This window comes from Pollicipes pollicipes, unplaced genomic scaffold, assembly GCF_011947565.3.
Source record: "Pollicipes pollicipes isolate AB1234 unplaced genomic scaffold, Ppol_2.1 Scaffold_4002;HRSCAF=4701_pilon_pilon_pilon, whole genome shotgun sequence".
In the NCBI taxonomy this organism is placed as follows: domain Eukaryota; kingdom Metazoa; phylum Arthropoda; class Thecostraca; order Pollicipedomorpha; family Pollicipedidae; genus Pollicipes; species Pollicipes pollicipes.
In genome coordinates, this window is record NW_023596420.1 from 27,369,776 (window position 1) to 27,397,216 (window position 27,441).

Genomic DNA, 27,441 nt, shown 5'->3' on the forward strand with positions numbered 1-27,441 from the left:
TCGCGAGAAAGAGGACGGCACATGACACAGCGAGGGGGCAATGAAATGGGATCTGGGACAGACGCCCACTACAAAATTAATGGGAACGTATATATTAACATCCTCCGTAGGCCACAAGGGGGCAGAAACCGCGATTTTAGGGACTGACAGCCACAGAGTAGGACGTAACACGACAAACTGTGATCACAGGGGCTGCAGGCCAGTCAAAACGTGAGATACAGGCGGAACCAAGCGCACTTGATTCCAGTGCCAGGGACCTTCCCGGTGGCTGTGGAGGTGTTTGGCGAGACCTACCCCAGGAGCTGGACGCCGGCACCTGAAGTGACGGTGAACGGCCAGAAACGGTCGTCGTCCACGCGAATCTCCAGCACCGTGTCCAGCTGCGGTAGTAGGCAGGGCGCCTGCATAGCCACCTGGTGGCCGGTTGGCGAGTCCGCGGTGCGCAGCGTCACCACCAGGCGGCAGTACGTGAGCTGGCCAGAGGCGAGGTCACGCGGCACGAGCAGTCGCGGCTCGGCCGCCAGCACGTACAGGTGCCGGAACGCCTGCAGGTGGTACCTGTGGGTGGGGAGTGAGGCGGCCAGGTCAGGTGGCCTGCGGACACCAGACGGCGGCCCGGTCCGGCCAGCGCAAGCTCAGCCAGCTGGCTGGCTGGCTGGCGCGGGCTCATCCACCTGGACCGCTACACGGCACTGTCAGCGACTCACCATCGGCCGCGCTAACGACAGTGGCCGGTCATGCCACGCATGAACAGCGCCCACTCAACACAGCACCGCACCGAGCTCGGCGGGCGGCCGCCGGCGGCAGACCGATGAGCGGCCGCCGGCGAGCGGCACGGCGAGCGGCACGGCCACTGGACGGCGCCGTCAGCGTACCTGCCGTCGCAGCTGGTCAGCGGGTACCGCGGGAAGAAGGCGCAGATGAGCGCAGCCACCGCCGGCCGGCTGTTGCAGAGCGTGTGCCGGCCGCCGCCCAGGAACAGCAGGCCCAGCGACATGTGCACCGCCATGTGGCTGCCGTAGTTGACGGTGGAGTGGTGCGGCCCGACCCGCGAGCGCAGGTACCGGCAGATGCGCATCACCTCCAGGTCGCCCGTGCCGGCCATCACCTGACGCCACGGCCCGGTCACGACACGCGCTACGGTCAGACAGCCACCTCTGCACCCACCAGCGCAGGCGCGGGCTGGCGCTCCGACCAACAGCCGCCAGCACAGCCGAAACAGCGCCAGTTCGGCGAGAATCGCTGTCAGGTCCCACCATATCCAGTGCAGTGAGCATGACACACGGTAATTTTCACTGTGGCCAGTGCACCCAGCGTCACGAAAAGCAAACATCACCACGGTCAGTGCAGCGTCATGCGGGAATCAGCTCTCACCATGGCCAGTATGACGGGCGCCGCAGAGGCATTCTCACCATGGCCAGTATGACGGGCGTCGCAGAGGCATTCTCACCATGGCCAGTATGACGGGCGTCGCAGAGGATTCTCACCATGGCCAGTATGACGGGCGTCGCAGAGGCATTCTCACCATGGCCAGTATGACGGGCGTCGCAGAGGCATTCTCACCATGACCAGCATGACGGGCGTCGCAGAGGCATTCTCACCATGGCCAGTGCGGTGAGCGTCACACAGAGGCAGTTCTCGACGGTGGGCCGGCCGGCCTCCTCGGCCACGGCCGATGTCGTGTGCGCGATGAAGGCGCGCGTGTAGTGCAGCAGCACCTGGTACGCGTCCGGGTCGGCCGTGCCCGCGTACCGCAGGCCCAGCGCCAGGCACGCACCCGAGGTCACGTGACAGTACACCTGCCTGGAGGAGAGTGACTGGATCAGACTGAGAATCACCCACGTGGCAGGTGGGCTGGCCTCGTGGCAGCACAGCTCAATGGAATACTGGGCTACAGATGTGCAGAAACTGTAGTCCCTCGACATGTCGAGAATGGGAAACAGCGGCGATTGCAGGAGCTAAACAAAGCACTGCGGTATACCTCTACAACCCTAGAGGATATCTACTTGCAATAGTATGAAGACATTTATTGCACGTAGCGATTGTTCTGGATACACAAAGCCTACCAGACACAATAGCAAAATCTCTGACAACAATGGCAATGGCAATGACGAAATCGGCACAATGGATCCATATCGATACGAGACAGACTTAAATACAAGCACCAGGAAAGGAAACATCGGCACTGTTTGCAGCTAGCACAGCACAGAAAACTCAGAATCTGAGCACGGTGACTTCCAAGAAAAGGTGTTGGCCACCATGCACCGCAGACGTGGTCCAGACCAAGGGCCATGCCAATACAAACTGGGCGATTCCACATTCTTCAAACCGGAGTTCTTCCCAATACCACGTTCAGAGCCATGTCAAAACATGACACGCACGTACACCTCGAGTTGCGCGTGAGCCTCGAGCCCAGCGAGCCGGGCCGAGCGGGCCGGGCCGGGCCAGGCCGGCCGGTCGACTCACTGGATCGTCTGGCAGTCGGTGCCGGGCTGCGGCGGGTGGTCGGGCCGCACCAGCGGCGGCAGCTGCTGCTCCACCCACTGGCGGCTAGGCCGCACCTCGTGCCACAGGACGAGCGCGCGGCTCAGCGTGCGCAGCTGCAGCAGGTCGGGCCGCACCAGGTCCAGCAGGTACAGCGTCTCCGGCGTCTGCAGCCAGTCGGACACCGCTCTGGCGGACGTGACGTCAGATAGCGGCGTCTCATCGGGACACGGCAGCTAAACGGCCGGTGGTCAGGTGCCGCTCCACTCTGATGCCGCAAACCACACGCAGACGAAGAGCGCATCAACACGCGTTAATCGGTCATGCTACCTTAGCTGCCTCTGTCCTGACTCACCAGCTGCCAGAGCCCATGTATGTACATGAAACCCGGTGTCCAGGTATCCCCCGTCCCCGGGAGCACCTCTGACCTGTTGGCGGAGCCCATGTACATGAGATCCCGTGTCTAGGTATCCCCCGTCCCCGGGAGCACATCTGACCTGTTGGCGGAGCCCATGTAAATGAGGTCCCATGTCCAGGTATCCCCCGTCCCCGGGAGCACCTCTGACCTGTTGGCGGAGCCCATGTACATGAGGTCCCATGTCCAGGTATCCCCCGTCCCCGGGAGCACCTCTGACCTGTTGGCGGAGCCCATGTACATGAGGCCCAGCGCCAGAGTGGCGCCGGCGGCCGTGACGTCGGTGTTGACAGTGTCCCCCTCCCGGATGTGGTAGCTGGGAGTCTTGTACTTCTCCTTCTGCGGACCTGGCATCAGACCGAGCATTGTGTTACTGGATGACCGGCGTGCCATTCTAAGCGACTGACACGGGAGAAAGAGCTCGCCGACAAACTGCGAACTACCATCTCCAGGACCTAGGGCCACAACACAGAATACAGGTACATAACACAACGATCACAGCTTCTCACCACGAACCTGACTAATGCAAAAGCGAGCGTGCAGCACTGAAGCAGACAAAGATGGCGGTGAGGCCCAGCTGGTCACTACTCACCGGTGAGGCCCAGCTGGTCACTACTCACCGGTGAGCGGGGGCTTATTCCCTCCGAAGATGAGCTGGTGCAGACTGGCGGTGAGGCCCAGCTGGTCACCGCCGCCATCAAGCGTGACCAGGCCAAGGCCGAGGCCAGCGGCCAGCGCGAACGCCTCGCGGTCGCAGCTGTTCTCCATCTCGGGCCCCGGTGGCCGGGACATCTCGCGCAGCAGCACCTCAGCCATGTGCCGGTTGTTGGAGCCCTGGTACACCAGCCCCACGCCCAGCACGGCCGCCACCTGCCCGACCGCGGCTCGTATTGGAACTCTAGCCGACGCTGCTGACGTCCTGGCACGGAACACGGATGACATCGGGCTCTCGATGGCCGCAGGGGCCGGCGCTTACGTGCTGAGACGGAGGCAGGGGCGGTGCCAGGGCGTGGCAAGAAGAATAGCGGCATGTGCGGGCCCGGTCTACAGGACAAGGTCGTTATTTAAGTCCTAGTACAAGCGACAGTGGCCTTGTTTGCGTCCGACATGGGCAGAGAGAACAGTGTTAAGGCCTTGGTGCAGAGGACGGTGATCGCATTTAATGCGGGCGTTAAATGTACTCGCGGTGCTGGATCGACGACAGATATGCCACGTTCGCGTAGTCTTACGACTGCAATTCATAAATAAAGAATGAACGCAATCCATAAAACCTGTAACATCCCTTCGTATATCCTCGGTGCATAAGCAATACCAGCCACTCGCTGTCAGCCTGTTCTAAGCGGCAACGATGCGGCGGTCCGGACATTCATCGATTAATTTCCCCCCGCCCCTCCCCACACACACTGAAGCGAAGACGGGAGAGGACGTGAAAAACGCGGCTCAGACCACTAAAACTGAACCCTAAAACTGAATCCTAAACCTTTCACAGCCTAATGTTTTATATCACAGCTCTCTAAACGCTCATATGTTCACGTGTCCTCACGCACACACCACAGCCGTGCACTCAGAAGCACGTTAGAGGAAGCCTTCAGAGCGGTGACGCGGATGCTCGGCATTTCCTGCCGCGCGGCAGTTCGCCAGGAGAGTGCCACCGCCTTGCACGCGCGCGCACCTGTATGGAGTGGGCTATGTCGAGCTCTCGGCTGGTGGGCGGCAGCAGCGACTCCACGTGAATGCTAAGCAGCTTGGTCGTGTTGACGTCCATGGTGCCTGCACGTGACCAGAGAAGTGTTCTGGTCTTGTTCAAAACCACAGACAGACAAGTTCAATTCTCACTGGGATCCAAATCCAACCGTGTCCCCACAGCAAGGCAGAGCAATCCACGTATCCGCAGAGCCACGGCATCCTCCACAACTCACTGCAAGGCGTGACGGATAACACGGACAGGGGAACGGGCATGGGGCATATAGAGACCACACACGCTCATCATATATCTCCCACATGTACATACTCGGAGTTCAAGCCGTTAGCAGTGCAGTAACGATCACAACGCGTGCGTCCACTCGCGTTCCGCCTTCTGCCAGCCCGCGCGGTACCAGAGCATCACGAGGCCCGGGCCGGAGCAGCGGCGTGTCGACGGCCGCCGATGCCGCGGCGACCCCACCAGGCCCACCGGCCACCCACCTCGCTTGCAGGCGGCCAGGCCGAGCAACACGCCCACGGAGGTCATCTCGTTGCCCTTGATCAGGTAGTCGTGCACGTTGAGCCGAGCTAGGTGGGCCAGGTGACCGTTCAGGCCCAGCGCCATCAGGAAGCCGGCGTGCTCCACCGGGTTCTCCGCGCTCGTCTGGCCACAGGCGGATATACGGTGGCGCTCCCCGGCTCAAACCCCAGTCCAACTTCCGGCCCGCCGGCGAAGACGCCAACCCCTCTGTACACCGGCACACACCACATCCCACTCCGACCCGTCGGCGGAGACGTAACCCTTCTGTACACCGGCACACACCACAACCCACCTCGGCCCACCGGCAGAGACGTTACCCCTCTGTACACCGGCACACACCACACCCCACCCCGGCCCGCCGGCGGAGACGTCACTCCTCTGTACACCGGCACACACCACACCCCACCCCGGCCCGCCGGCGAAGACGTCACCCCTCTATACACTGGCTGGGCACGGGCGTATTGCCAAAGTCAGGGGGGGGGGGGGGGGGGGACCGACGACCGGTACTAGCTGGACAACAGCTCGTAGAACAAAGAGCTCGCAGGAAGCCGCGGCGCCACGTCTACCCAAAGACCGACATTCATGCAATCGCGACGTTCGCATCACACTATGGGAATTATAGCAATATTGTGAAGATTTTTGCAGGCACTTACGTGCAAGTAGTTCAAAAGCATGCTGCAAGCCAGCCCAAAATTTCAAATCTACGCATTTCACGTCCTCTAGTGAAATAACTATCGGTGTTCCCCATGAACATCCTGTAAATCTTAAGAGTAGCGGAAATCACGTACATGTCGCGTCGTTCACTTAACGTAAATGTCAACAAACCTCTGACGCGTTCAGTCATTCATTCTCAACTACACGTCATTTATAACAGCATTCGAAACTAACTGCGGATACTAGCGCTTTCACAAGTCATTGGACCCAACACGCCACTTCATCCCAACTGTCCAGTTGTAGCCGTTACGCCCACGCATGTCCGCTCCACCCTCATCCCCACCTTGGGCCGGTTGTAGAGGATCCAGGCGGCGTCGATCTGTGCGGCGTCCGGGGCCACGCGCAGCCCAGCCGCCACGCCGTTGTGGAAGTGGGGCCACACATTCATGTTGACGGGCAGGTCCATGTCGGCCAGGTCGACGGTGGCGCCGCGCGGCGGGGCGCGGCCCGTCAGGCAGAGCGGCGGTACGGCTAGCGGCTGCGTCACCACCGGCGCGGCGGCGTGCAGGCTTAGCATGCCACGGCCCGCCGGCAGCGCCATGGTGCGCTGGCACAGCGCGTACAGCAGCCGCTTCTGCTCGTCCTGCCGCTCGTGGTCGGAGAGCTCGGGCCGCGGCGGCGCCGCCACGCAGACGGGCCGACTGGACCGCAGCAGCTGCTGCGCCTCCTCCAGCCGGTGGTCAGCCGGCCAGCGCAGCCGCACCAGCTCGGCGTCGATCCACTGGCGGCCTGCCGGACTGGCCGATAGCTGGTGAGCGTCCGGCCGCTGCCAGCCCCGTTCCCCTGCCAGAGAGCGGCCGAGGCCGACGCGGCCACCTGCACCGCGCTCGCCCAGCTGACCGACTCACCGTCGTCGGCGGACTCGGAGCCGGCCGGCTGGCCGTCGGCGCACTCGGGCTCGAGCTCCGCCGCCGCGGCCGGCGCCGTCGGCCGGGCGGCGGCCGCCGGCTGGCCCGTCAGCTCCTCGCGGCCCACCAGGCGGCACAGCGAGTCGGCGCAGTCGGCCGGCGGGGCGGCGCGCACCAGCAGCACGGCCCGCAGCAGCGGCAGCCGTACGCCCGGCGGCAGCAGCTGCAGCCGGGACCATCCGTACCCTGCCGGTCGGCAGACACCGCACCCACTCAGCCGCCGCACGCAGCCCACCTTCGCAGCGCACGTCTTGCGTCAACACATACGCGTCAACGCGGGGTTGGGCCCTCCACCCCAACCCGGCATGCCAAGCTTCAAAACAGTGCCACGGCCTGTCGGCAGACATCTATGCGAAGCCACTATCAGTAATTTGCAGGAGTGGCACCAGTGCGATATTCAAGCAGCCGTCACGGCGAAATGTCAGACCAAACGCTGCACTCGTATCCGTCCGTCGTGACATTCTCAGGTGAGAATCGAGTGCACTGGAAGCCTGGCGGTGTCCGTCAGGACGCTGCACGCTCTGGATCAGATATGTTCCAGTTCAGTGATGGCTAGTAGGCAAAAGCAGACGTTAATGACCAGTGGCCGGCAACAGCCGGAGATGCTAGTGATATCGCTTGCAGGGCAGAGCCGGCGCACCGAGCACGTACCTAGCTTGCGGGCCAGAGCCGGCGCACCGAGCACGTACCTAGCAGGCCAGAGCTGGTGCACCGAGCACGTACCTAGCAGGCCAGAGCCGGTGCACCGAGCACGTACCTAGTTTGCGGGCCAGAGCCAGCGCACCGAGCACGTACCTAGCTTGCGGGCCAGAGCCGGCGCACCGAGCACGTACCTAGCAGGCCAGAGCCGGCGCACCGAGCACGTACCTAGCAGGCCACAGCCGGCGCACCGAGCACGTACCTAGCTTGCGGGCCAGAGCCGGCGCACCGAGCACGTACCTAGCAGGCCAGAGCCGGTGCACCGAGCACGTACCTAGCAGGCCAGAGCCGGTGCACCGAGCACGTACCTAGCTTGCGGGCCAGAGCCAGCGCACCGAGCACGCACCTAGCTTGCGGGCCAGAGCCGGCGCACCGAGCACGTACCTAGCAGGCCAGAGCCAGCGCACCGAGCACGTACCTAGCAGGCCACAGCCGGCGCACCGAGCACGTACCTAGCTTGCGGGCCAGAGCCGGCGCACCGAGCACGTACCTAGCAGGCCAGAGCCGGCGCACCGAGCACGCACCTAGCAGGCCAGAGCCGGTGCACCGAGCACGTACCTAGCTTGCGGGCCAGAGCCAGCGCACCGAGCACGTACCTAGCTTGTAGGCCAGAGCCGGCGCACCGAGCACGTACCTAGCTTGCGGGCCAGAGCCGGCGCACCGAGCACGCACCTAGCTTGCAGGCCACAGCCGGCGCACCGAGCACGCACCTAGCTTGCAGGCCAGAGCCGGCGCGCATGTACCTAGCAGGCCAGAGTCGGCGCACCGAGCACGTACCTGGCTTGCAGGCCAGAGCCGGCGCACCGAGCATGTACCTAGCTTGTAGGCCAGAGGCGGCGCACCGAGCACGTACCTAGCTTGTCCAGCAGCCGGACGACCAGCTGCTGCTCGTCCGGCAGCTGGTCCGGCTGGCCGGGCAGCGGCGGCGGCGGCTGCTGTTGGGCCAGCAGCTGCCGCACCGTCTGCTCCAGGCCGGAGGGACCCGCAGCCGGGCCGGGTACGGTCCGCAGCAGCCGCGACAGGCCCTCCGACCGCTCACCGCGCAGCAGCGCGTACACCTGCTCGACAGCCAGACGTTCACGCAAACGCCCACGTGAACCGCGCCAGCTAAGGCACCATCTCCAAGGCACACCCATCGGTATCATTTGCGGATATGCGCACGCTCCCCTATGCGTGTACTGCCTCCCGGACACTCGTGTACCGCCTTCCAAGCGTTCGCGCATTGACTTTGGGACACTCGGTACCGACCGTCATAACCGCGTGGAGCGCCTCCTGGATGCTATTCGCGAACCAAATCCCAGACTTTCGTGCAGCGCCCCCAGACACTCGGCATGTCTCCCAGACAGCGGTGCCGCCCCCAGACACCTGCCTACGGACTCCCAAACACTCCTGTACCACGTGTCAGACACTCATATACAGCCGCCCAGCCTCTACATCACACTGCCTCCCAGATGCTTGTACTGCCCCCGTATGCACCGTCTCCCAGACGCGTGTACTGCCCCGTGCAATGCAATGTAATGTGCTGCTCCCTGACAGCAATGTAGCGTCTTCCAGACGCGTTCAATGCCCCCATGTACCGTCTTCCAGGCGCGTGTGCCGTCCCCCGGATGTGCGGCTTCCTGACGTACGTGTATCGCCTATCAGACATCCGTATACCCTACCACCTGAATGCTCTGACCGCGTACCAAAACCACTGGCGTCGAGCCTCCCGAATACTCCTGTACCAACCTCAACACACACGTGTGTGAGACGCCGGTGCACCGTCTCCCAGACACCCCAATACTGTACACAAGCACCCGTGCACCACCCCCAGGTACTGGTGTGCCACCTCCCATACTCGTGTGACATCCGGTGCACTCGTGCGTGCGCCACTCCCCACAGACAGCCGTCAACTAATTCTTAGGTGCGTAGCGTACGTGCCACCCGTCCCCGACTTGCCTTCTGCCTCGCAAGCAAACACGTACGGCCTCCCAGACCCACGGTCTCCCCCCCCCCCTCTCACACTCACAGACGGACAGGTACCGCACCCCAGACGGACGTGTACTCCTTCCAGACACTCATGTACCGTCCCCCATTTCTGCCAGACATTACTGCCGGGCGTATGCGATGCCGCAGCTCAAGCCAATCCCCATCAGCACTCCATTCACAAGTCGCCCAGCGGCGCGGAACCACGGCTGGCCAGCTGCCCCCACCGCCGGCCGCCGAGCACCCACCATGATCATGTGCACCGACAGCTCGTTGACGCCGACCAGATACGGGTAGGCGGCCGGGACGGCGGCTCCCTCCAGGCACAGCAGCAGGTCCGGCGGACGGACGGATACGAAGCCGGCCGGCTGCACGGCCGCCCGGTCCTGCCGGTGACACACCGGCCGGGTCAGACCGGCGACGTCAGGCGTCCCGCTGTTGAACCAGCGCCGCCGGCGTATCGGCCTCCGGCGAAACCAGCGGCACTTAGCCCACGCCACACAGTCGGGTCACGGCAGGCGACGCCACGAGGAGGTCACGTCTGTATTCGATGGCAGCAATGATCTTGACGACTTGCCTGCATCGCTCTTGAGCTGCACTGCACGGATCACCAATGGCTTAACCTCGCAGCAATCTCGTCGCAGGCACACCAGGACATCAGCACGGTGTCTCCGCAGCCGTCCCGCTTCCTCACCACCTAAGACGCAACAAGATCTGTCGACCCAGTCGACCGCCGCGCCAACGACAAGCGCTGACAGACTTGGGGGCGGACCGAGCCGGACGCAGGACGACTACCGCCTCACCTGCACGCTGAGGCGGCTGGCGAGGTCGGCGCCGGCCTGACACTGGCCCGGCCAGTCTCGCCAGTAGTGGTCGGCGTATGGCGCCCACCCCAGCTCCAGCGCCAGCTGCTGCAGCACCGCCGCCATGTCCGGCAGGACGTCCGCGCTCAGCGTGTCCAGCTTGCAGTCCTGCCACCAGGCGGCCGGCTCACAGTCTGCAGTTCTGCTATGCTTCTAACGGACTTGTCGCGCACACACAGCTTGTGATGCTGAAGCACTTGGCCATAAAGCGGTCAAATAATCACTAATAATACAACTACCTGCATCACACGACTGCAACGTCTGCAGTACCAGACGAGAGTCACGCCAAGATAACCCGATTGTGCGTGTCACAGACCGAGGCGCGGTCCTCACCTCATACACCAGGTGCAGCACAAACAGCAGGGTGGCCATGTGCGGGGACAGTGGCGCAGTGGCATCCACCCGGCCTTCGACAGTGGCCGTGGCAACGGACGTCGCCGCGCGCCCCTCAGCCTCCACCTCGGCGTGGTATTCAGACGACAACAAAAACTCCCAATCCTGGCAGCAGGTACACGCACGCGCGTGAGGGCAGCAGCTGCCATCAAGCATCAGATGGCTCGGCTGGCAGGTGTACAATCGATAGAGGACAGCAAGACCTCCTTCCACAAAACATTCATAAACAAGCTATCGTCCGTAAAACACGCGTGGGCTCATGTGTGCCGCTGATGGAAACACTGGTGTGGCTACGCATTTCATACGAAAACACAACACAATTGAATGGCAGCAAGCATGCTTATTTAAGTTGGTACATATACATTCAGTTGCAATACGCTGAGAGCGGGCATGTGTATATTTGGCAGGATCTGGACCGGCTTACCTCGTCCGTGCCGTCCTCAGATCGGCACCGTTTGCCGCGCTGGTGCGAGACGCTGGGCCCGGCGACGTCAAGCAGGGCGGCTATGGCCAGTCGCTCCACCTGGTACCCCATCATGCCTGGCGACAGGCCGCCCAGTGAGCGATGCATCAGTCACATGTGTGACCGGCCACACTACTGAACAGAAACCCGTACATCAGCTACACGTATGGACGGCCACACTAGTGGACAGGCACCCGCACACCAGTCACACATGTGACCGGCCACACTACTGAACAGATACCTACACACCAGTCACATGTGTGGCCGGCCATATTACTGAACAGAGAACCGCACACCAGTCACATGTGTGGCCGGCCACATTACTGAACAGAGACCCACACACCAGTCGCACATGTGGCCGGCCACATTACTGAACAGAGACCCGCACACCAGTTATACATGTGGCCGGCCACACTATTGAACAGAGAACCGCACACCAGTCATACGTCATACGTGTGGCTCACCACATTACTGAACAGAGACCCGCACACCAGTCACATGTCTGGCCAGGTGGTGTGGCCAGCACAACAGCCACAAACAGGCCTCACAACTTAACAGCGAATGACACTGCCGGCGCACCGGGTCAACCACACCAATCACAGCCACGAAGTATTCACTGCACCGACCAAACCGGTCATGTCCGTTAGCGCGACGAGAGGCCCGAAATATCTACCAAAACACCATAACATAGCTCACGTGAATTGCTGTGATCACATGAATATATGCACAGGCTGGGAACGTCCCCGGCTTCTGACTGACAGCTGGTTTGCCATCCTCATATCCGTAACTGTAACCAGTAACTGGCAAACCGGCAAAACCAGTGAACTGCCATCACTGTCCGTGAAGCGGTGCCTTTCCGGCAGCAGCGCCGCCGCCACCTCCCCCGGCCGACACTCACGAAGCAGGGTGGCGGCGAACGCGCGCCACTGTTTGGCCGGCGGCAAGTGGCGCGCGCCGGGCGCGTGGCGCGCGGTGTACCAGCGCGCCGTCAGCTGATTGGCCAGCTCGCGCGGCAGCACGGCGCGCGCCGCCCGCAGACAGGCGGCCACGGTGCCGGCGTCGGCCGGAGCCGGCACCCGGAACCGGTACAGGCAGCCGGAGGTGTGCTCCTGGCCACGGACAGTCGCCGTCCCGTTACCGCAGCTCAGTCGGCATTACGGAGCACGGACTGCGCTCTCTCAACGGCGAGCGATTGGCCAGACGCAGCACGGAAGCCTTGGCACGAGGATAGTTTGATTGCTGGGCCGTTAATACATGCACTGAGCTTCCTATCCCAGTCGTTTTATGCAAAAAAGTGATCAAAGATTCATGAATTGTGTGGATTATGGCCGTTAACACATGTACTGAGCTTCATATTCCGGTGGCTTCATGAAAAACGTGGTCAAATATTCACCAATAAAAGGACAAGATGACGGTGAAGTTCTTGACTGTGAAATACCCACCATGATAACGGCGTCTCCCACTACGTCACGCAAAGCCGCCACGGCTCCCGACAGCGGCATGGTGGCGTCCTCCTGCTGGACCGCGCTGTCGAACCTGCCGCCGCAGCTTCACATCAGCTCCGGACGGCCCAACGAAACGGTGACCCAAGTCCTCACCAGTGCCTCTGAACTGGCCAGTAAACGTGACAATAGCCCCCCAGGGGATCCAAAGAACAGTGTGCTGGTATGCCCCCGGCTGGTAGTGGCCGTTTTGATGACATGGATCACATCGCCAGAAAGCTGGACGACAGGGTGCAGTCTAGTATTTACATACACCCCACAGTCGTCGTACAGCAGGAAGCTCATCACGCGCATGCTAAGCGTGCGATGCATGCCCAACCCCCAGTAGAGTACCTGTCATATCAGCTACGTATTCGTCGGCCAAACACGGAAGGTGCATGAGAATGACTAGCACTGAGCGTGACCCCGGACATTCGGCAACTGGCTGGACGCCGCCCACCAGCACACAGCACTGACCAATCAGGGCCCACCAGCACACAGCGATGACCAATCAAGGCCCATCAGCACACAGCACTGGCCAATCAGGGCCCACCAGCACACAGCGATGACCAATCAGGGCCCGCCAGCACACAACACTTATCAATCAGGCCCACCAGCACCCTGAGCCCGCCGACTGGGGCTCACCAGCGGCCAGCACCAACCGATTGGTGCTGGTCCGCCAGCAGCTTACGCCGGCCAATCGAGGCTTACTTGTGCGGCGACGGGTCGCGGAGCTCCGGCTCGGGCCGCACCGGGGACAGCGTCAGCGACAGGGCGTCATCGAAGCGCGCCTCCAGGCCCGGCCCGGGTCGGCCGCTCGCCACCAGACTGCTCCTCCTGGCGGCCCGGCACCGGTGGTCACTCGCCGCGCACCGAGCAGGCAACACATGGCCATCGGACTGCGTCCACGTGCCGTCGGCGCTTTGCGACGCACTCAGCTACTGAGGCTAGACTGTGTCGCCTGCCCCTCACCCTGGCAGGGAGGGCGGGGACAGCGGGGAATCGAACCCCATACCTCTGGTTTCCCAGACGTGCAGCTTAATCACTATACTAACGGTATCCCTACATCAGATCGAATACCACCTAAAGAAGAAGAAACGAAAGAAAACCGTCATGCCTCGGTGAAGCAACACCGCGATGAGTCAACCGCCATTTTGTTGTATCTACAATTACGCGACTGTCTGACCACTACTAGGGGAGGGGGGGGGGGGGGGAGAGGGCGGGTCAGGTCGACAGTAACGGCGACGCGCTAACACAAGCAGAACGGCAAGCCAGACAGATCAGGGGATCCATGTACTAATAGCAGAGGAACGAGCGGCGACCCGGGATAATATAAGATCCCACATGTACCGCGGAGGAGCCATGGTGGGCTTCGCACCACGATAGATCCCACATATGCTGCGGAGTAGCAATAGTGGGCTTCGCACCACATGGGCAATGTTATTCGCACCACGATAGATCCCCATGTCCGCGGAGGAGAAATGGTGAACTTCGCACCGCGACAGATCCCACATGTACCGTGGAGGGCAGAATGGCGAGCCCGGCAGGCTGGGCGGTAGTGTCAAGCTGAGGCTGAGCGCAGGCGGCGGTATGCCCGGCACGTGAACCTTACACAGCCGGAACAGGCCACTGTAGAGCACCAGCGACGCCGACTGGTCTACCACGAGCATCGTGTTGGTCACCTGTAGTGGGAGGCGTCGGTCACGCTGTGCAAACGCATGCTCGTGATGTTCTGGGCGGTCACAGCGCGATGTGGACGGAAACGGAACGGGCGGTGCACAAGATGCACGAGACACGGGGATCTGCCAAACACGAGATATTTACCACATATCCCGTTTGTGAACCCCTTCGACAACCAAGCACTCAAGCATTTGTCTGCGGATACACGAGATTGGTTAATTGAGGCTCCTCATGTAACGAACCTCGGGCGCTACCAAGCCGTAACACCATAACAGTAGGGCCATGTTTATTAGATTGCGGTTCAGTCCGCTCCCTGCAGCAGGTCAGCGGTCCTAGACGTTTGACTGAAGTATGACGTCACGCCAAATTGGGTGACGTTGCTTCATCTTTGGCGCCAAGGCGGCCATGCTACTTCTGCAGATATGGAATGCTCCAAGTGTGATGCTACGGACGAGGACTTCGATGACGGTGTGATGACAACCTGATGGCTGATCACTTCCCCAACTTCTTGTTGCGAGATTGAGTGGAACTTTCTGTGCTACCTCTCCAAAACCATCTTTTTTTAACACTAACGTTACCTTGGCAGCACAACAGACGAGCAAGGTAAAACGTCGAGTGGTGGCGAGAATATTTTTGTACATTGGAGGGCTTCGGTCCGGAGTGTAAATTGACACGATTGTTGCTGGGTCGTGCGATGATAACAGGAGAAACTCGAGGAATGTACGTCCGTGCGAGCACAAAGGCATAATCAGCACGCATCAGCTGATACACCTACGAGCTACATGTGGAAAGACTGGGTTCCACGCAAACGTGGGTGGGCTAACCACCAGGTTCATGATCGCATATAACACGTTGAGGAGGGCCATTTGAATGATGTATCCGCAATTATTGAAGTTTATATTAGAATGAATGACTTCTACGATATGACTGTAGGGTTCAGGTCAGACCATCCATCACTTGCTTGCAGCTAAAGGGCCGGCGGATGGGGGAGGGCAGTGTTATGCGGCGCAACTGCCGGCAACGTTGGCCGACATTAAATTCAAGCCGAGAAGCCATTGCATTGCCTGAAATTGAGTGTGGTAAAGCCATAGCCTAACGTCTGACAGTCAGTAACCTGCCGCAGACGACGCGGGCCACGTTCCTCCCCGCCGCGTGACGTCCCCCGCACTCGTTCCGGCCGCAGAACCTGCCACAAAACGGAAACGCAACAGCGTGCACTGAGCTGGTCACAGCCGCCACTATAGCCGGCTGTCACAGGCGACCGAGGTTCGGCCGAGAAAGACGGCGGCAGGGCCGCTCCACTGACCGCTATGGGAACGGCGTCGCGGCCGGGTAGCGTGCTGACCAGGCCGCGCACGTGCTGAGAGCCGTCGGCGCCCGGCTCCAGCCGAATCAGGCGCAGCTGACCGCGGCTGGACAGCACCAGCACCACGTAACGTACGCCCGACAGGTCGCTGGTGAGGAAGCCGCCGCGGGCCGGCTCACTGGAACATCAGACAGCACCAGCACTGGTGAAGAAGCGCCCGACAGGTCACCAGTGAGGGCCCTCCTACTGCATACGGACCGATGGAGCAGTAGACGAGCCAGCGATTGAAAATGGAAAGACACCCCCCACCACGGCAACCCGCGCGGTTATTCGCCCCGATGGTTCGGCTGGCTAGAGCGCCTGCCTCCCGATCCATCCACCCGTGGCGGGGTGGTTTCGAGTCGCTTTAGGCGTTCGCTGTTTGCCCTTGACAGATATAACCTCCGGCCGATGGCAGCGGCCGCGCTAAAGGTCAGGTGATATCTGAGGGCAGGGCGGACCGTACCGAGCACAGCGGTACGTTAAACTTTGCCCACCAAAGCCTGCGCTGGTCTGGAATTGCATGATCTGATGGCAGGGGTCAAGCCTCACAAAACAACCACTGCTAAGCGTAAGAAATCGCCGAAACAAGGTGCCAGCTTAGAGGCGGACCACGCGGCGTTTCAGCATAACCTGCAGCGGGACCTGCTGGCAGCCGGCTGAAAGGAGAGAGTGCCGCCTTCTGAGAGCTAGCGCACACCGCCGCCGGCAGGGGGCCGCACGAACCAGCCGCCTCACCTGGTGGCCAGTGAGTCGCGCCACAGGTGCTGCAGGCAGATCTCGGGCCGTAACGGCTCGCCCGGCTCCAGCAGCGTCTCGTCCAGCAGCGAGGCGCTGGTGAGCGAGCCGGGCCGCTGCGGCGACGGACTGACGCAGAGCCGCAGGTACGAGGCCGTGCCGGCCGACGCGGCCAGCACGCTGGGCGACTGAGACCGGCTGCAACACGGCACGGTCACACACCAGCTGAAACACGGCACGGTCACACACCAGCCGCAGAGGCCGTGCCGGCTGACGCGGCCAACACGCTGGGCGACTAAAACACGGCACAGTCACACACCAGCCGCACAAGATCGACTCACGCGTCACGCTGGCGTCACATCGCGCCCACCTCAGGCAATGACAAGCTGACACATGCCATGCTGTCACCACGGGCACGTATATGTAGTCAGGGGGACGGGTTGACGCTAACTAGGGATGACCGGGGGGGGGGGGGGGGTCAGGTGGTCTAGGGAGGTCATGACTGATGACTAGGGAGGTCAGCTCCGCACTCTAGAGCTGTTTCTTAAACTTACCAAACTTGTGCGTGCATTATGACTAAGTGTGTCAGGTTCGTTGCCATTACCCTCTTTATCCTCCTTACTGTTACTTTTTCTACCTGGTACACAAATACAACAAATTAAGTTGCAATTCGCGATTTTTTTACACAACGCGAACCATCCGCGATTTTACCTTATGCCGATGGCGTGTTAAGTGTTGGTAGGTGCGCTGCTCTACACAAGCACATGCGTCCATGGATCGGTGAACACCCCGACTCGCTCAAAGGCAAGGGGAAAAGTCAGCAGCGGCCGAGTGACTACATCACAGAGGAAGCCATCTGACCACATGACAGAGGCAACCATCTGACTACATCACAGAGGCGGCCATCTGACTACATCACAGAGGCGGCCATCTGACTGCATCACACGGGCGGCCATCTGACTACATCACAGAGGCGGCCACCTGACTACATCACAGAGGCGGCCATCTGACTGCATCACACGGGCGGCCATCTGACTACATCACAGAGGCGGCCACCTGACTACATCACAGAGGCGGCCATCTGACTACATCACAGAGGCGGCCATCTGACTACATCACAGAGGCGGCCATCTGACTACATCACACGGGCGGCCATCTGACTACATCACAGAGGCGGCCACCTGACTACATCACAGAGGCGGCCATCTGACTGCATCACACGGGCGGCCATCTGACTACATCACAGAGGCGGCCACCTGACTACATCACAGAGGCGGCCATCTGACTACATCACAGAGGCGGCCATCTGACTACATCACAGAGGCGGCCATCTGGCTACATCACAGAGGCGGCCATCTGACTACATCACAGTGGCAGCCACCTGACCACATCACAGCAGTAACCATCTGGCTACATCACAGAGGCAGCCATCCGAACAAATGACAGAGGCAACCATCTGACTACATCACAGAGGCAGCCATCTGACCATAGTTAGAGACAGCTGTCTGATCACGTGCCACAAACAACCATCTGAACACATGACAGGAACAATCATCTGACTGCACGACAGAGGCAGCCGTACATGACCGTGGCAGCCGTCTGACCACAGTTGGAGGCAGCTGCCTGATGACACGTCAGAGACAGTCATCTGAGCCCGAGGGCAGCCGTCTGACCACAGTTGGAGGCAGCTGTCTGATGACATGTCAGAGACAGTCATCTGAGCCCGAGGGCGGCCGTCTGACCACAGTTGGAGGCAGCTGCCTGATGACATGTCAGAGACAGTCATCTGAGCCCGAGGGCAGCCGTCTGACCACAGTTGGAGGCAGCTGTCTGATGACACGTCAGAGACAGTCATCTGAGCCCGAGGGCAGCCGTCTGACCACAGTTGGAGGCAGCTGCCTGATGACATGTCAGAGACAGTCATCTGAGCCCGAGGGCAGCCGTCTGACCACAGTTGGAGGCAGCTGCCTGATGACACGTCAGAGACAGTCATCTGAGCCCGAGGGCAGCCGTCTGACCCGCGCGGCAGAGCCGCCGGGCGGCCACGCCCGGCGCCGGCTGACCTGAGGCCGGCCGGCCCCGCCGAGTAGTGCAGCGCCGAGGCGTTCAGCCGGCTGCTGTTGCGGCTGCGCGGCAGCGGCGTGTTGGACTCGGAGCGGAGCGGGCCGCCGGGCGACGGGCCCACCGAGGCCGGCTGCGAGCAGCGCGACGAGTGGGGCGTCGCCGCCATGGTCAGCTCGCCGCCGTCCGCCGTCCACCACTCCTGCCGGCCCCAGGCGCGCTCGGCGTCAGATCGGCTCCCTGCTGTCGGACGTCTCCTCGGCCGGCCGGTCAGGCTCAGGCTCGCGGTCCGATCACGGACGCCCGGCCGTCAGGTCCGCCGGTCACGTGCGCATGAGAGGCCCTCGCCTGGAGGGCGGTCCAGCGTCCGACGCTCGCCGCCTGTCAGGTATGTGTCGGCGACGTGTGTCATGCACCGGGCCGCAGTAGCCGGCCCTTGTGTCAAAATCGCTTCAGCAAAATGTGAACAAGGTTGGTTTTCGGCTATTCGGGTAGCTTCAGGTCGATTAGTTAGCGCTAGCCGTATGGAACCGCTACCCTGTCATGGTGACGTTGCGAGCCGGTTCAGCCATCAATGGACATTTTTTTACGAATACATACATGCACTGATTAGAACAGTAAATTCTAGATGTACAAATACATCCCATTCACAACTCAGTCATGATACAGATTCCTACATGCTCTGAATGGATAACGTAGGTTTTAATTTGAAGTCTTCATCACAGACACTGCTACGTGACTTAAACACGTACGCGTACACCTCACTGTTCTGCTACCAGAAAATCTCAAAATGTAGCATTTTAAGTCTCCAGATAGGTACAAGAACAGTAAAAACAAAACGGAGAATAAAGCGTTTAATATAGCAGAAGATAGCCCACACTTCAACTCTAATTCACCCCATACGATTAAAAATACACCTATGGGGAGGACCGTACGATTGTACTGAAAATTCCCCCGTCGAACCATCAACCAACTCTGATAAATCTAGCAGAAAATCCAAAGCCCATTTATATTTTGGGGGTCAAACCCCTATCATAAACCTACATAATGGGGTTTTCTACTTAATAGGAGACCCAACTTTTGCTTTGATTCCATAACTATACCCATGTACCACACCATTCCTCCATCAGCGCTCCAACATCTCGGATAACCAACATCGGGAGGCTGCAATAAAGAAAAGAGTAAAAACCAACAGCCCGAAATCGTCCATAAAAAGAGAGCAATTTGCCACCGAAAATGCTGATTTTTCGAAAACTGCGTCGGGGCCGGTGGCTACGGACGGCGGCCGATAACTGACCTCCGGCTCGGTGCGGCGCACTCTCCAGACGGTGTGGGTGCCCGTCTGCTGGTCATAGGTGACACACAGCGACGGCTGCCGGCAGACCAGCACCACCGACACCTGGCCGCCCGTGGCCAGCGACGGCTCACAGGCACCTGATGGCCAGATGGCGTCAATCAGCTCCGTACTCATCATTGGCACTTTACGATGCGCTCAGCTGCAGCACCTGACGGCTATATGGCGTCGCCTGCCTCTCACCCTGGCAGGAAGGGCGGGCATCGCGGGGTATTGAACCTAGTATCTCTGGTCCCCCCAGACGAGCAGCTTAACCATTACACCACTAACACCGCGGCCAGTCAGCTGAGCGGCGCATCCAGCTGCCTGCGTTGAGCAGCCAGCGCCATGGCCACGGCCACGTTCAAATCGTTGTGAGTGTTACATGGCTGTTGCACAATGATCGCTGCAGTGAGACCACATCGCTGAACGTAAGGAGAGCTGCCGTCTGGGACGGAGCGGGGCGGGGCGGGGCGGGAGGGAGGGGGCCCGACTCGCCTACACGGGTGATGAGTGGTGCGATGTCGTCCAGCGGGTGCAGCAGCGAGAACAGGGTGGGCAGCTTGTCCCCCTCGGTGACCTGGCGCTCGATCAACACACCCTCGTGCATGCTCCAGAGCCGCCGCACCTGTCGCACCAGCCACCACCGTCACGCCGGCAAACAGCACTCACACTCATACACTGTCCGACCAAAGAGGCTGGGACCTGCGAAGAAATAGAAAAAATCGAAACTTGCTGGAACTCACAAGCGGGCTGTCCCTTTACATCCTTGGGCAGGGAAATACTTAGGACGTTTAAATCGGCATAAGCAAATGTTCGAGTTCCACTGATTTACATCCTTTCACATTGGGTCCTAACTGGTGCCAGGAGGCAGAACTGATCGTGCGAATGTAACGGCTCTGTTAATTCTATTACAGTACTTGGAATCTCCGTCGCATGGAGTCAGTAACATTTCACAACTATAAAAACAGTGCACATGTAAGTCAAGCATACTGTTTGTTACGCCTAATTCCTCAGCTGCAATGGCCACTGAAGGAAAGGCCAAATATCTTCGCACTCTGCGAGCATCCCCAATAACAAAACCAAAATAGCCAATTAAGTGGCGTTCTCCCTGTCAGGGTATGACAGGGTACCGACACGCGCTACCATTCAGGGTGGAGGCGCCAGCCGTCACCTGGAATGGCAGCGGAGTGATGAAGTGCTCGCCGTCGTCCGTCCAGCTGTGCACGGCCGCCGCCGACACGCAGCTGAGAGCGGCGATCCGCTCGCTGGCGTCGCTCGGCTGCGGTGGCCTCTCGCTCAGCACGTGGGCGGCTGCTGTGGACGTGTACTCGCACCTGGCGGCGGCGCAGGCGGGCGTGGTCACTCGGCGCGGCTCGCCGGGTCACGCCCGCCGACCGGCAGTCGGCCACCGGGGGTCCGGCAGCCGGCCACTGAGCGGCAGATCACTGCTGTCACTGCTGGGCCGCAGATCACGCAGATCACGGCAGATCACGCAGATCACGGCAGGTCACTGCTGGGCCGCCAGCTTCAGCATCAGATGCAAAGGCAAGGTCGAATGTACTCAAACAGAGCACATCCACTGGGATAGCAGGACGACACGACTTCTATAGCCAGATTAGTTTACATCTTCTGCGGTCTGTGCCAGTCGACAGACAGCCGCCTGGGTTTACAGGACCAACTCTAATGGATCAAGTTCAGCCAAGGCAAAACTGCAAACCGCCAACCAGGCCACGACATACTCTGCCCCAGAATGTGGGCCTGGGGCTAGCCGACCATGCCATGACATACCCAGCCCCAGACTCAGAGCCGGGCCGGCCGACCATGCCATGACATACCCAGCCCCAAAATGTGGGACTGGGGCCAGCCGACCATGCCATGACATACCCAGTCCCAGACTCAGGGCCAGACCAGCCGACCATGCCATGACATACCCAGCCCCAGACTCAGGGCCAAGCCGGCCGGCCATGCCATGACATACCCAGCCCCAGACTCAGGGCCAGACCAGCCGACCATGCCATGCCATACCCCCACTTCAGACTGCAGAGCCAGGACCAACCTCAGCGCGTTGTTGATGGGCGCGTCCATGGTGAAGGCGCGATGCGGCCCGACTCCCCGACTGCACACCAGCATGTTGTGCTCGGTGTACAGCTCCTCCTCCACCTCGGTCCCGTGCTCCGTGTGCAGATACAGCCGCCATTGTCCCGGCTGTGGCAGTCAGCCGGCGGGTCGCCACACAAACACACACGCGCACAAAAGGATTGTGACATCCAGAGCACGAGAGAATACACCGTTACTATGACGGTGACCTGGCATGGTAACTTGTTTCAAATTGTTCCGGATGGTCACAGGCATATCCAACATTCTTTTAATATAACAATATCATCGACTTCTGCTACCTTGTCTGGGATAGAAATGCAACACATTGGTGGGTCAAATCTGCAGAATTTCAAGCTAAATCTGTAGTGATTTTAGAGAGTCATTGACACCTCTTATAAACGGTCTCCGCAGCCACGCTGATTCAATGTTACGCTGAACATTCTTTAAAACCAAATCCTTCTGATGGTAACAGTAGCTCCAGCTATCAGCTTTAAATCCACAATTACAGTATCCAATGGCAGGATTACATTACCTGTACACTGGTACCGCTGGGAGAGTCAACATCACTCGATGAGGGCAGCAAGCCCACTTCACGGGGGTGACGCATGCATTGACCCCTGCCATACGGAATAAACTCCTGGGGAACGAAATCACTCATGAAACGGCGAGCACAATGCTTGGAGGCATCATTTAAGCTGCGTAAGTGTGATGAACAATAATTCAAAACACAGAAAGGGCATCGGTTCACTGTTTAACTAAAAAGGTTATTACCTTGGGGTCTCGAACAGAGATCATCGGCCCGTTATTGTCCAGATTGTCTGTTGATAAACAACCTCATTTATGAAGAAACCTGAAAACAAAGTACCAGACCTCATAGCACAATACATAGATGAATCAAAATGTCACATGCTGTACCCTTAAATACACATATGCAGGCACTGGCACGGCGTTGTATTTCGTATCAATACTTCATTTTGCAAACATCGTCCTCTTCACGCCATTTAGCAAATTTATTATGCAGATATGCGCACGACGCATTATTGAATGTGATGTTTGCCAGTATTGTGCATTGCATATGTTTCATCCAACATTTAATGCGCTCGCCACGTTTCCTTTGTGTTTAGGCCGAGTCCTTTCACTAGATTGATTTTTGAGTCCAGACCCCACGCTAAGCAGCGCTTGTTGCGTACGGCCAGACCCACATCATCCGATCGTGAAATTTCAGGTTAACTGTAAAATCTTGCGGTGGAAGTCTAGAGGGATGGTTTTGCAACTTGTAGGACATTTTGGACCGAGATGGCTAGTATCACGATCATTCCCTGTTGTTCAAAGTTACACCCATTTTAAGACTTTAAATCCTTGCGTTTGAGGTCGGGGCACGACGACTTATGCCACCTATGTCACACCGTCTTATTTGAAATTACTCACAGGTACACAAGGTCATGGAGACACCAGCTAAATTTCGCTCGCTCAATTTCACATCAAGCCCATGCCGATTAGCGAAAGCTGGTTTTGTCGATCGACACCCATTGAAATACTGACGATGCCCAACGACATCTTTCGCTAGACACAGCGAGGAAGCCTAGTGGGGCAGGGCTGTAGTTTCCTATTCAGTTGGGGGGGGGGGGGGGGGGGAGGGGAGGCTCACAATTCCAAGACATTGGGGAAAGTGTGTCAACTTAGGGAAAACCCGGTTTTTAGTGTATTCAGGGATGTATTTCATCATTCAGTCCAGCTCCCCAATTCCCGTCTTGCGAAACTACATCCCTGCAGTGGAAAGGCTTAACGGTTATGGCACACGACAGATTCGCCACCAGATTACTCCAGCGTCAGGTCCGGGAGTGAGCGCCCATTCCCTAACCAGGCACAAGGCCAGGACCCGCAATTTATGCTGTTCGGGGCTCGAGAGTCGATCAGGGCCACGTTTGCCAGTCAGGAAACTTCGGTGCCTGACAACGGTCCTGTACCGGCAGGAGCCCAAAGTCGGCCTGGGGCAGTGTTTAAGTGGGCCAGCAAAGGGGCCGGAAGGGCCCCTCGGGACGACAATGAGTGGGCGATTGGAGGGCTGGCTAAAGGTAGCATTAAGAACCCCCTTCTGCAGGGACAGGCCCTCAAATGTCAGTCAGTGGGTCTCCTACACCGATTGGGCACACCCTGGAACAACGCGGGTCTCCATTTCTGCCAGGGACCATCAACACCGAACAATCGGCTTCGCGTCGCTCTGAGCCCTGGGGCCTATTTCCTGACCAGAGACAAGGCAGGGTCCCGGTCGAGAGTCGGGACTCCTGGAACAGTAGGGGCCCGTGCGCCGGTCAGGCGCCCACAGTGCGTAACAGTATCCTGTGTCAGCAAGGGACCTCGGGTCCGCTACGGAAACATTTGCTGAACGGACCCCACATTCCAGTAGCCTCCTGTGTTGGTGGGTCTCTCTTATAATGAAAGTGGGTACAATAGCTTATGATGGGAGTCTAGGATCAGACAACAGAAGCTTTTTCAGTTAAGGAGCCCAGTACCAAACAGATATCTCTCCATCACACTTCACCCATGACCCTTGTACTGGACTGGGGTGTATGCATCAGTTATTGGACACCTGCAGCAATCAGGGATCTGTTTGTACCAATGCATGGCTCCTGCATTCTCCCAGTACCAAATGACCAGTTAGGGGATGTCCAACATCAGGCAGGTGACCAATGCATGACTGATCCCTCTGAGGTCTCTCATATCGATCACGGAACCCGGCCGGTGTCGCCAGCATGGCAGTCGGCAGGCACCTCATGATGCAATGGAATGGTCCTTATGCCCCCCTCATGCCCTGATAAGTGGCACACTATATCAGGAAGTATAGTGTGCCCCCAGTGTCCTATGCACTAGGCCCCTTCCCTGACAGGGGCAAGGGGTTTCAAAAGGCCAACATGAACAGGCATCTAACCTTATTCTTAAAAATCACATGACACATGCCACACACAAAGTTTGGATTTTGAGTCTGCATGCTGGCAATCTTAGAAGTAAGAATAACAATGGGGGTTGCACTTTGTCATGGTCGTGCTTGCCACTACAGCCAACCCCTGGCAGTGGCACCTAGCTGCATGCATATAGCCCTGGGAAATAATGCCTCTGTAAATACAATTTTGCAGTCTTTATCTGCACAGAGCAGAAAAAATGGACTCTACCTTACCTTGTCTTGGAAGGGGTGTCAGAAATACTGGCCAGGTGAACTAAACACAACCTGACTTAGAAAAGCTAGTGGACTGTACTTCTCTATGGCAGATGTAACTAAATTATGGCCAGTGTAGGGTGATGCATTTGGGTAGTTTTGGTAGTGAGAACATTAGCTATAAAATAGGAGGCTGGGAATTAGACCAGATTGGCCCAGGAGTTAGGCCAGATTGACTTGGTTGTAATTCCAGGGACATAGAGCCTGAAAAGCAATGTGGGGCTTTATGCACAAGGCACTTCAGATGCCAGGAACTGCCAGCAGGGTTGTCCATTACAAGAGAAGGAATGGTATCAAAAAGTTGTACTTCTTATCTTATGTCAGACAACATTTAGAGTATTAAGTGCAGGCTTGGTCCCCATCCTCCCAAAGATGTAGGAGTACAGTGAAAAGTAGCCATGATGATGAATGAGATTGGCTCCTCAGAACATGAGGAAAGGCTCTGGGCCTTGGATTTGTACTTACTGAAAAACTGTAAACTTAAGGGGTTTGCCATCACGGCAATGAGCACATAATGTTGAAGCTTTAGCAGTTATCACAATACTGATGTCCAAACAAATACTTTGTCAATGAAAATGCAAATTATCCATACCATAAGGCAACAGCATAGAAATTCCCACCTCCCCGACTTTTGGACTTCTGGTGACTTAAAACAGCCTTTGTGTGACTTCCCCAAAACTGGATGGGTAAATCTTAAGGCTTGAACCTGGCTTCACACCAACATATTGTGCATGCATTGTCATGTTCAGAGCAGAAAATACGGTTAGTAGTAATACGCGGCGAAAATATATAATGTTGCCTCGCAAATGTAATAATTGTGATAGCGACAGTACTCATAGTAAAGCCTTTCCCTGCGAAGCTAATTTCCACTATTTTGGACTGATGATGTTCGTAAAGCGAGGGAATACTACTCACAATCTCTCCACAGTCATATAATATCGTTTTGTCCTCAAAATATTGAAAAATGATAGCAAAAAGACACGCGAACACTTCCGGCCGTCAAATATACGCGGTCAACACCGATCACCACCACGCAAAGCCGTCCGGTGATTCTCGCTTCATCTTCGCTCAACATTAGTGTGACATCACTGGTGTCGAGACTACAATGCGCGGCGGGCCGCTAGCCGCCGGACGCGATGCTGAAGAGCAGCCGGAACATCGGAATATTCGCACAGATGATGAAAAATCCGATCACTGAAGGTGAACATGACCAGCAAGCCCATCACTTAAAGTTGTATGGGGAACATAGTGGCATGCTTGCAGGCTTATGCGGCAAACCCTTAAAGTACAATGGCTTAAAAAGTGAAGACCTACACAAGAAATAAAGCCTCATTCTGGCGATGGCACATCCGTCTGCACCGTTCCAATAACGAACAAACTGTTTGTGGTAGATGCATACGACCAGCGAGCCGAATGCGTGAAATTTAGCGGCGAGTATGGTTATGCACGTAGTGACGTCAAAGTAACCCCATGGTCCGTTTTTTAGCTCAACAATTGATCTCATGATACCTGTTCAAAAAGGTCAAATTGTCCTACAAAATTGAGCTTTTCAGCTTCACATGCTCATATTTACTAGACCATATCCTGTGGTGACACAAAACCCAAAATGGCGCGCTTTTTGTTGAATTCTGTGCTCAAAAGTGTGTAGTTTTATATGTTTTAGCACGCATGGCCATGGCTGATGTAGCGGTGTCGGTCCGCCGCGCACGCTCCGAAGTACGCAAAACATAGAGCTCAGAAACTTCGTGATAATCTTTGTATGGCTTGAACAGAGCTGTTATGGACCTGGCGAACGGAGATTGTAGGCGAAAATGGGTTCGCAATTCGTATTAACTTTCCCGAGCCATCTTTGTCTGGAGATGCTCAACAGTCAGAATCGATTAGTGATACAACACGCACGTAGCACAGTAGCACAACACGCAACAAAACATGCACGTAGTTTTGCACCTGCGCGCCCGGAAACTTAGCTGCAAAAACCTCGACGTCATGCGTTACAGTCTCCATAGGCCGTGCAGCGTCGTTCTCGGGGCCAACCGGTGGACGCAATGATCACGAATCTAAAAGGAGTGCTTTTGGATGCCTTTGAACATTAAATCGCATAGTTAGAAGGTAGTCCCACCGTACATTTTCCCAGCGTGATTTTTATATTGATGTTAAGAATGAATTGGCATTTACAGCAAAAAGGGGTGGTGCTAGCTGGATTTGGTGGTGGAACTGAAAGGGTAAAGGTAGAATCCCTATTTTTCGTGTTGCTGTAACTGCTCATCTTTGCAGAGGACAACCACAAAGTTGTAAAAGAGATACGCCCAGTCGTATCTTTGAACGGTACGAATTGATTTTGAGACATTCGGAACCGTCATC

At 58.0% G+C, this 27,441-nt stretch overlaps 1 protein-coding gene and 1 long non-coding RNA gene across 2 annotated transcripts in view; both read right to left on the reverse strand.

The window, feature by feature from the left end:
• Nucleotides 1-11,200, reverse strand: part of LOC119094310 (anaphase-promoting complex subunit 1) — a 14,273-nt gene extending 3,073 nt beyond the window's left edge. Inside the window, exons 1-15 of the mRNA XM_037217382.1 lie at nt 11,090-11,200; nt 10,606-10,770; nt 10,213-10,380; nt 9,658-9,726; nt 8,404-8,502; nt 6,686-6,740; nt 6,121-6,620; nt 5,084-5,246; nt 4,572-4,669; nt 3,520-3,769; nt 3,120-3,246; nt 2,467-2,673; nt 1,602-1,803; nt 876-1,108; nt 295-558 (exon numbers count right to left, since the gene is read on the reverse strand). Of these exons, the coding sequence (XP_037073277.1) occupies nt 295-558; nt 876-1,108; nt 1,602-1,803; nt 2,467-2,673; nt 3,120-3,246; nt 3,520-3,769; nt 4,572-4,669; nt 5,084-5,246; nt 6,121-6,620; nt 6,686-6,740; nt 8,404-8,502; nt 9,658-9,726; nt 10,213-10,380; nt 10,606-10,770; nt 11,090-11,200 (2,711 nt within the window). The remainder of the gene's footprint in view (nt 1-294; nt 559-875; nt 1,109-1,601; nt 1,804-2,466; nt 2,674-3,119; nt 3,247-3,519; nt 3,770-4,571; nt 4,670-5,083; nt 5,247-6,120; nt 6,621-6,685; nt 6,741-8,403; nt 8,503-9,657; nt 9,727-10,212; nt 10,381-10,605; nt 10,771-11,089) is intronic.
• Nucleotides 11,201-21,838: 10,638 nt separating this feature from the next.
• LOC119094604 (uncharacterized) lies at nt 21,839-26,103 on the reverse strand. Its single transcript, XR_005093768.1, has 4 exons — nt 25,996-26,103; nt 22,638-22,716; nt 22,399-22,503; nt 21,839-21,974 (listed from the first exon to the last, which is right to left on the reverse strand). It is a non-coding gene; the product is annotated as an uncharacterized LOC119094604 (long non-coding RNA).
• Between the last annotated feature and the right edge of the window lie 1,338 nt (nt 26,104-27,441).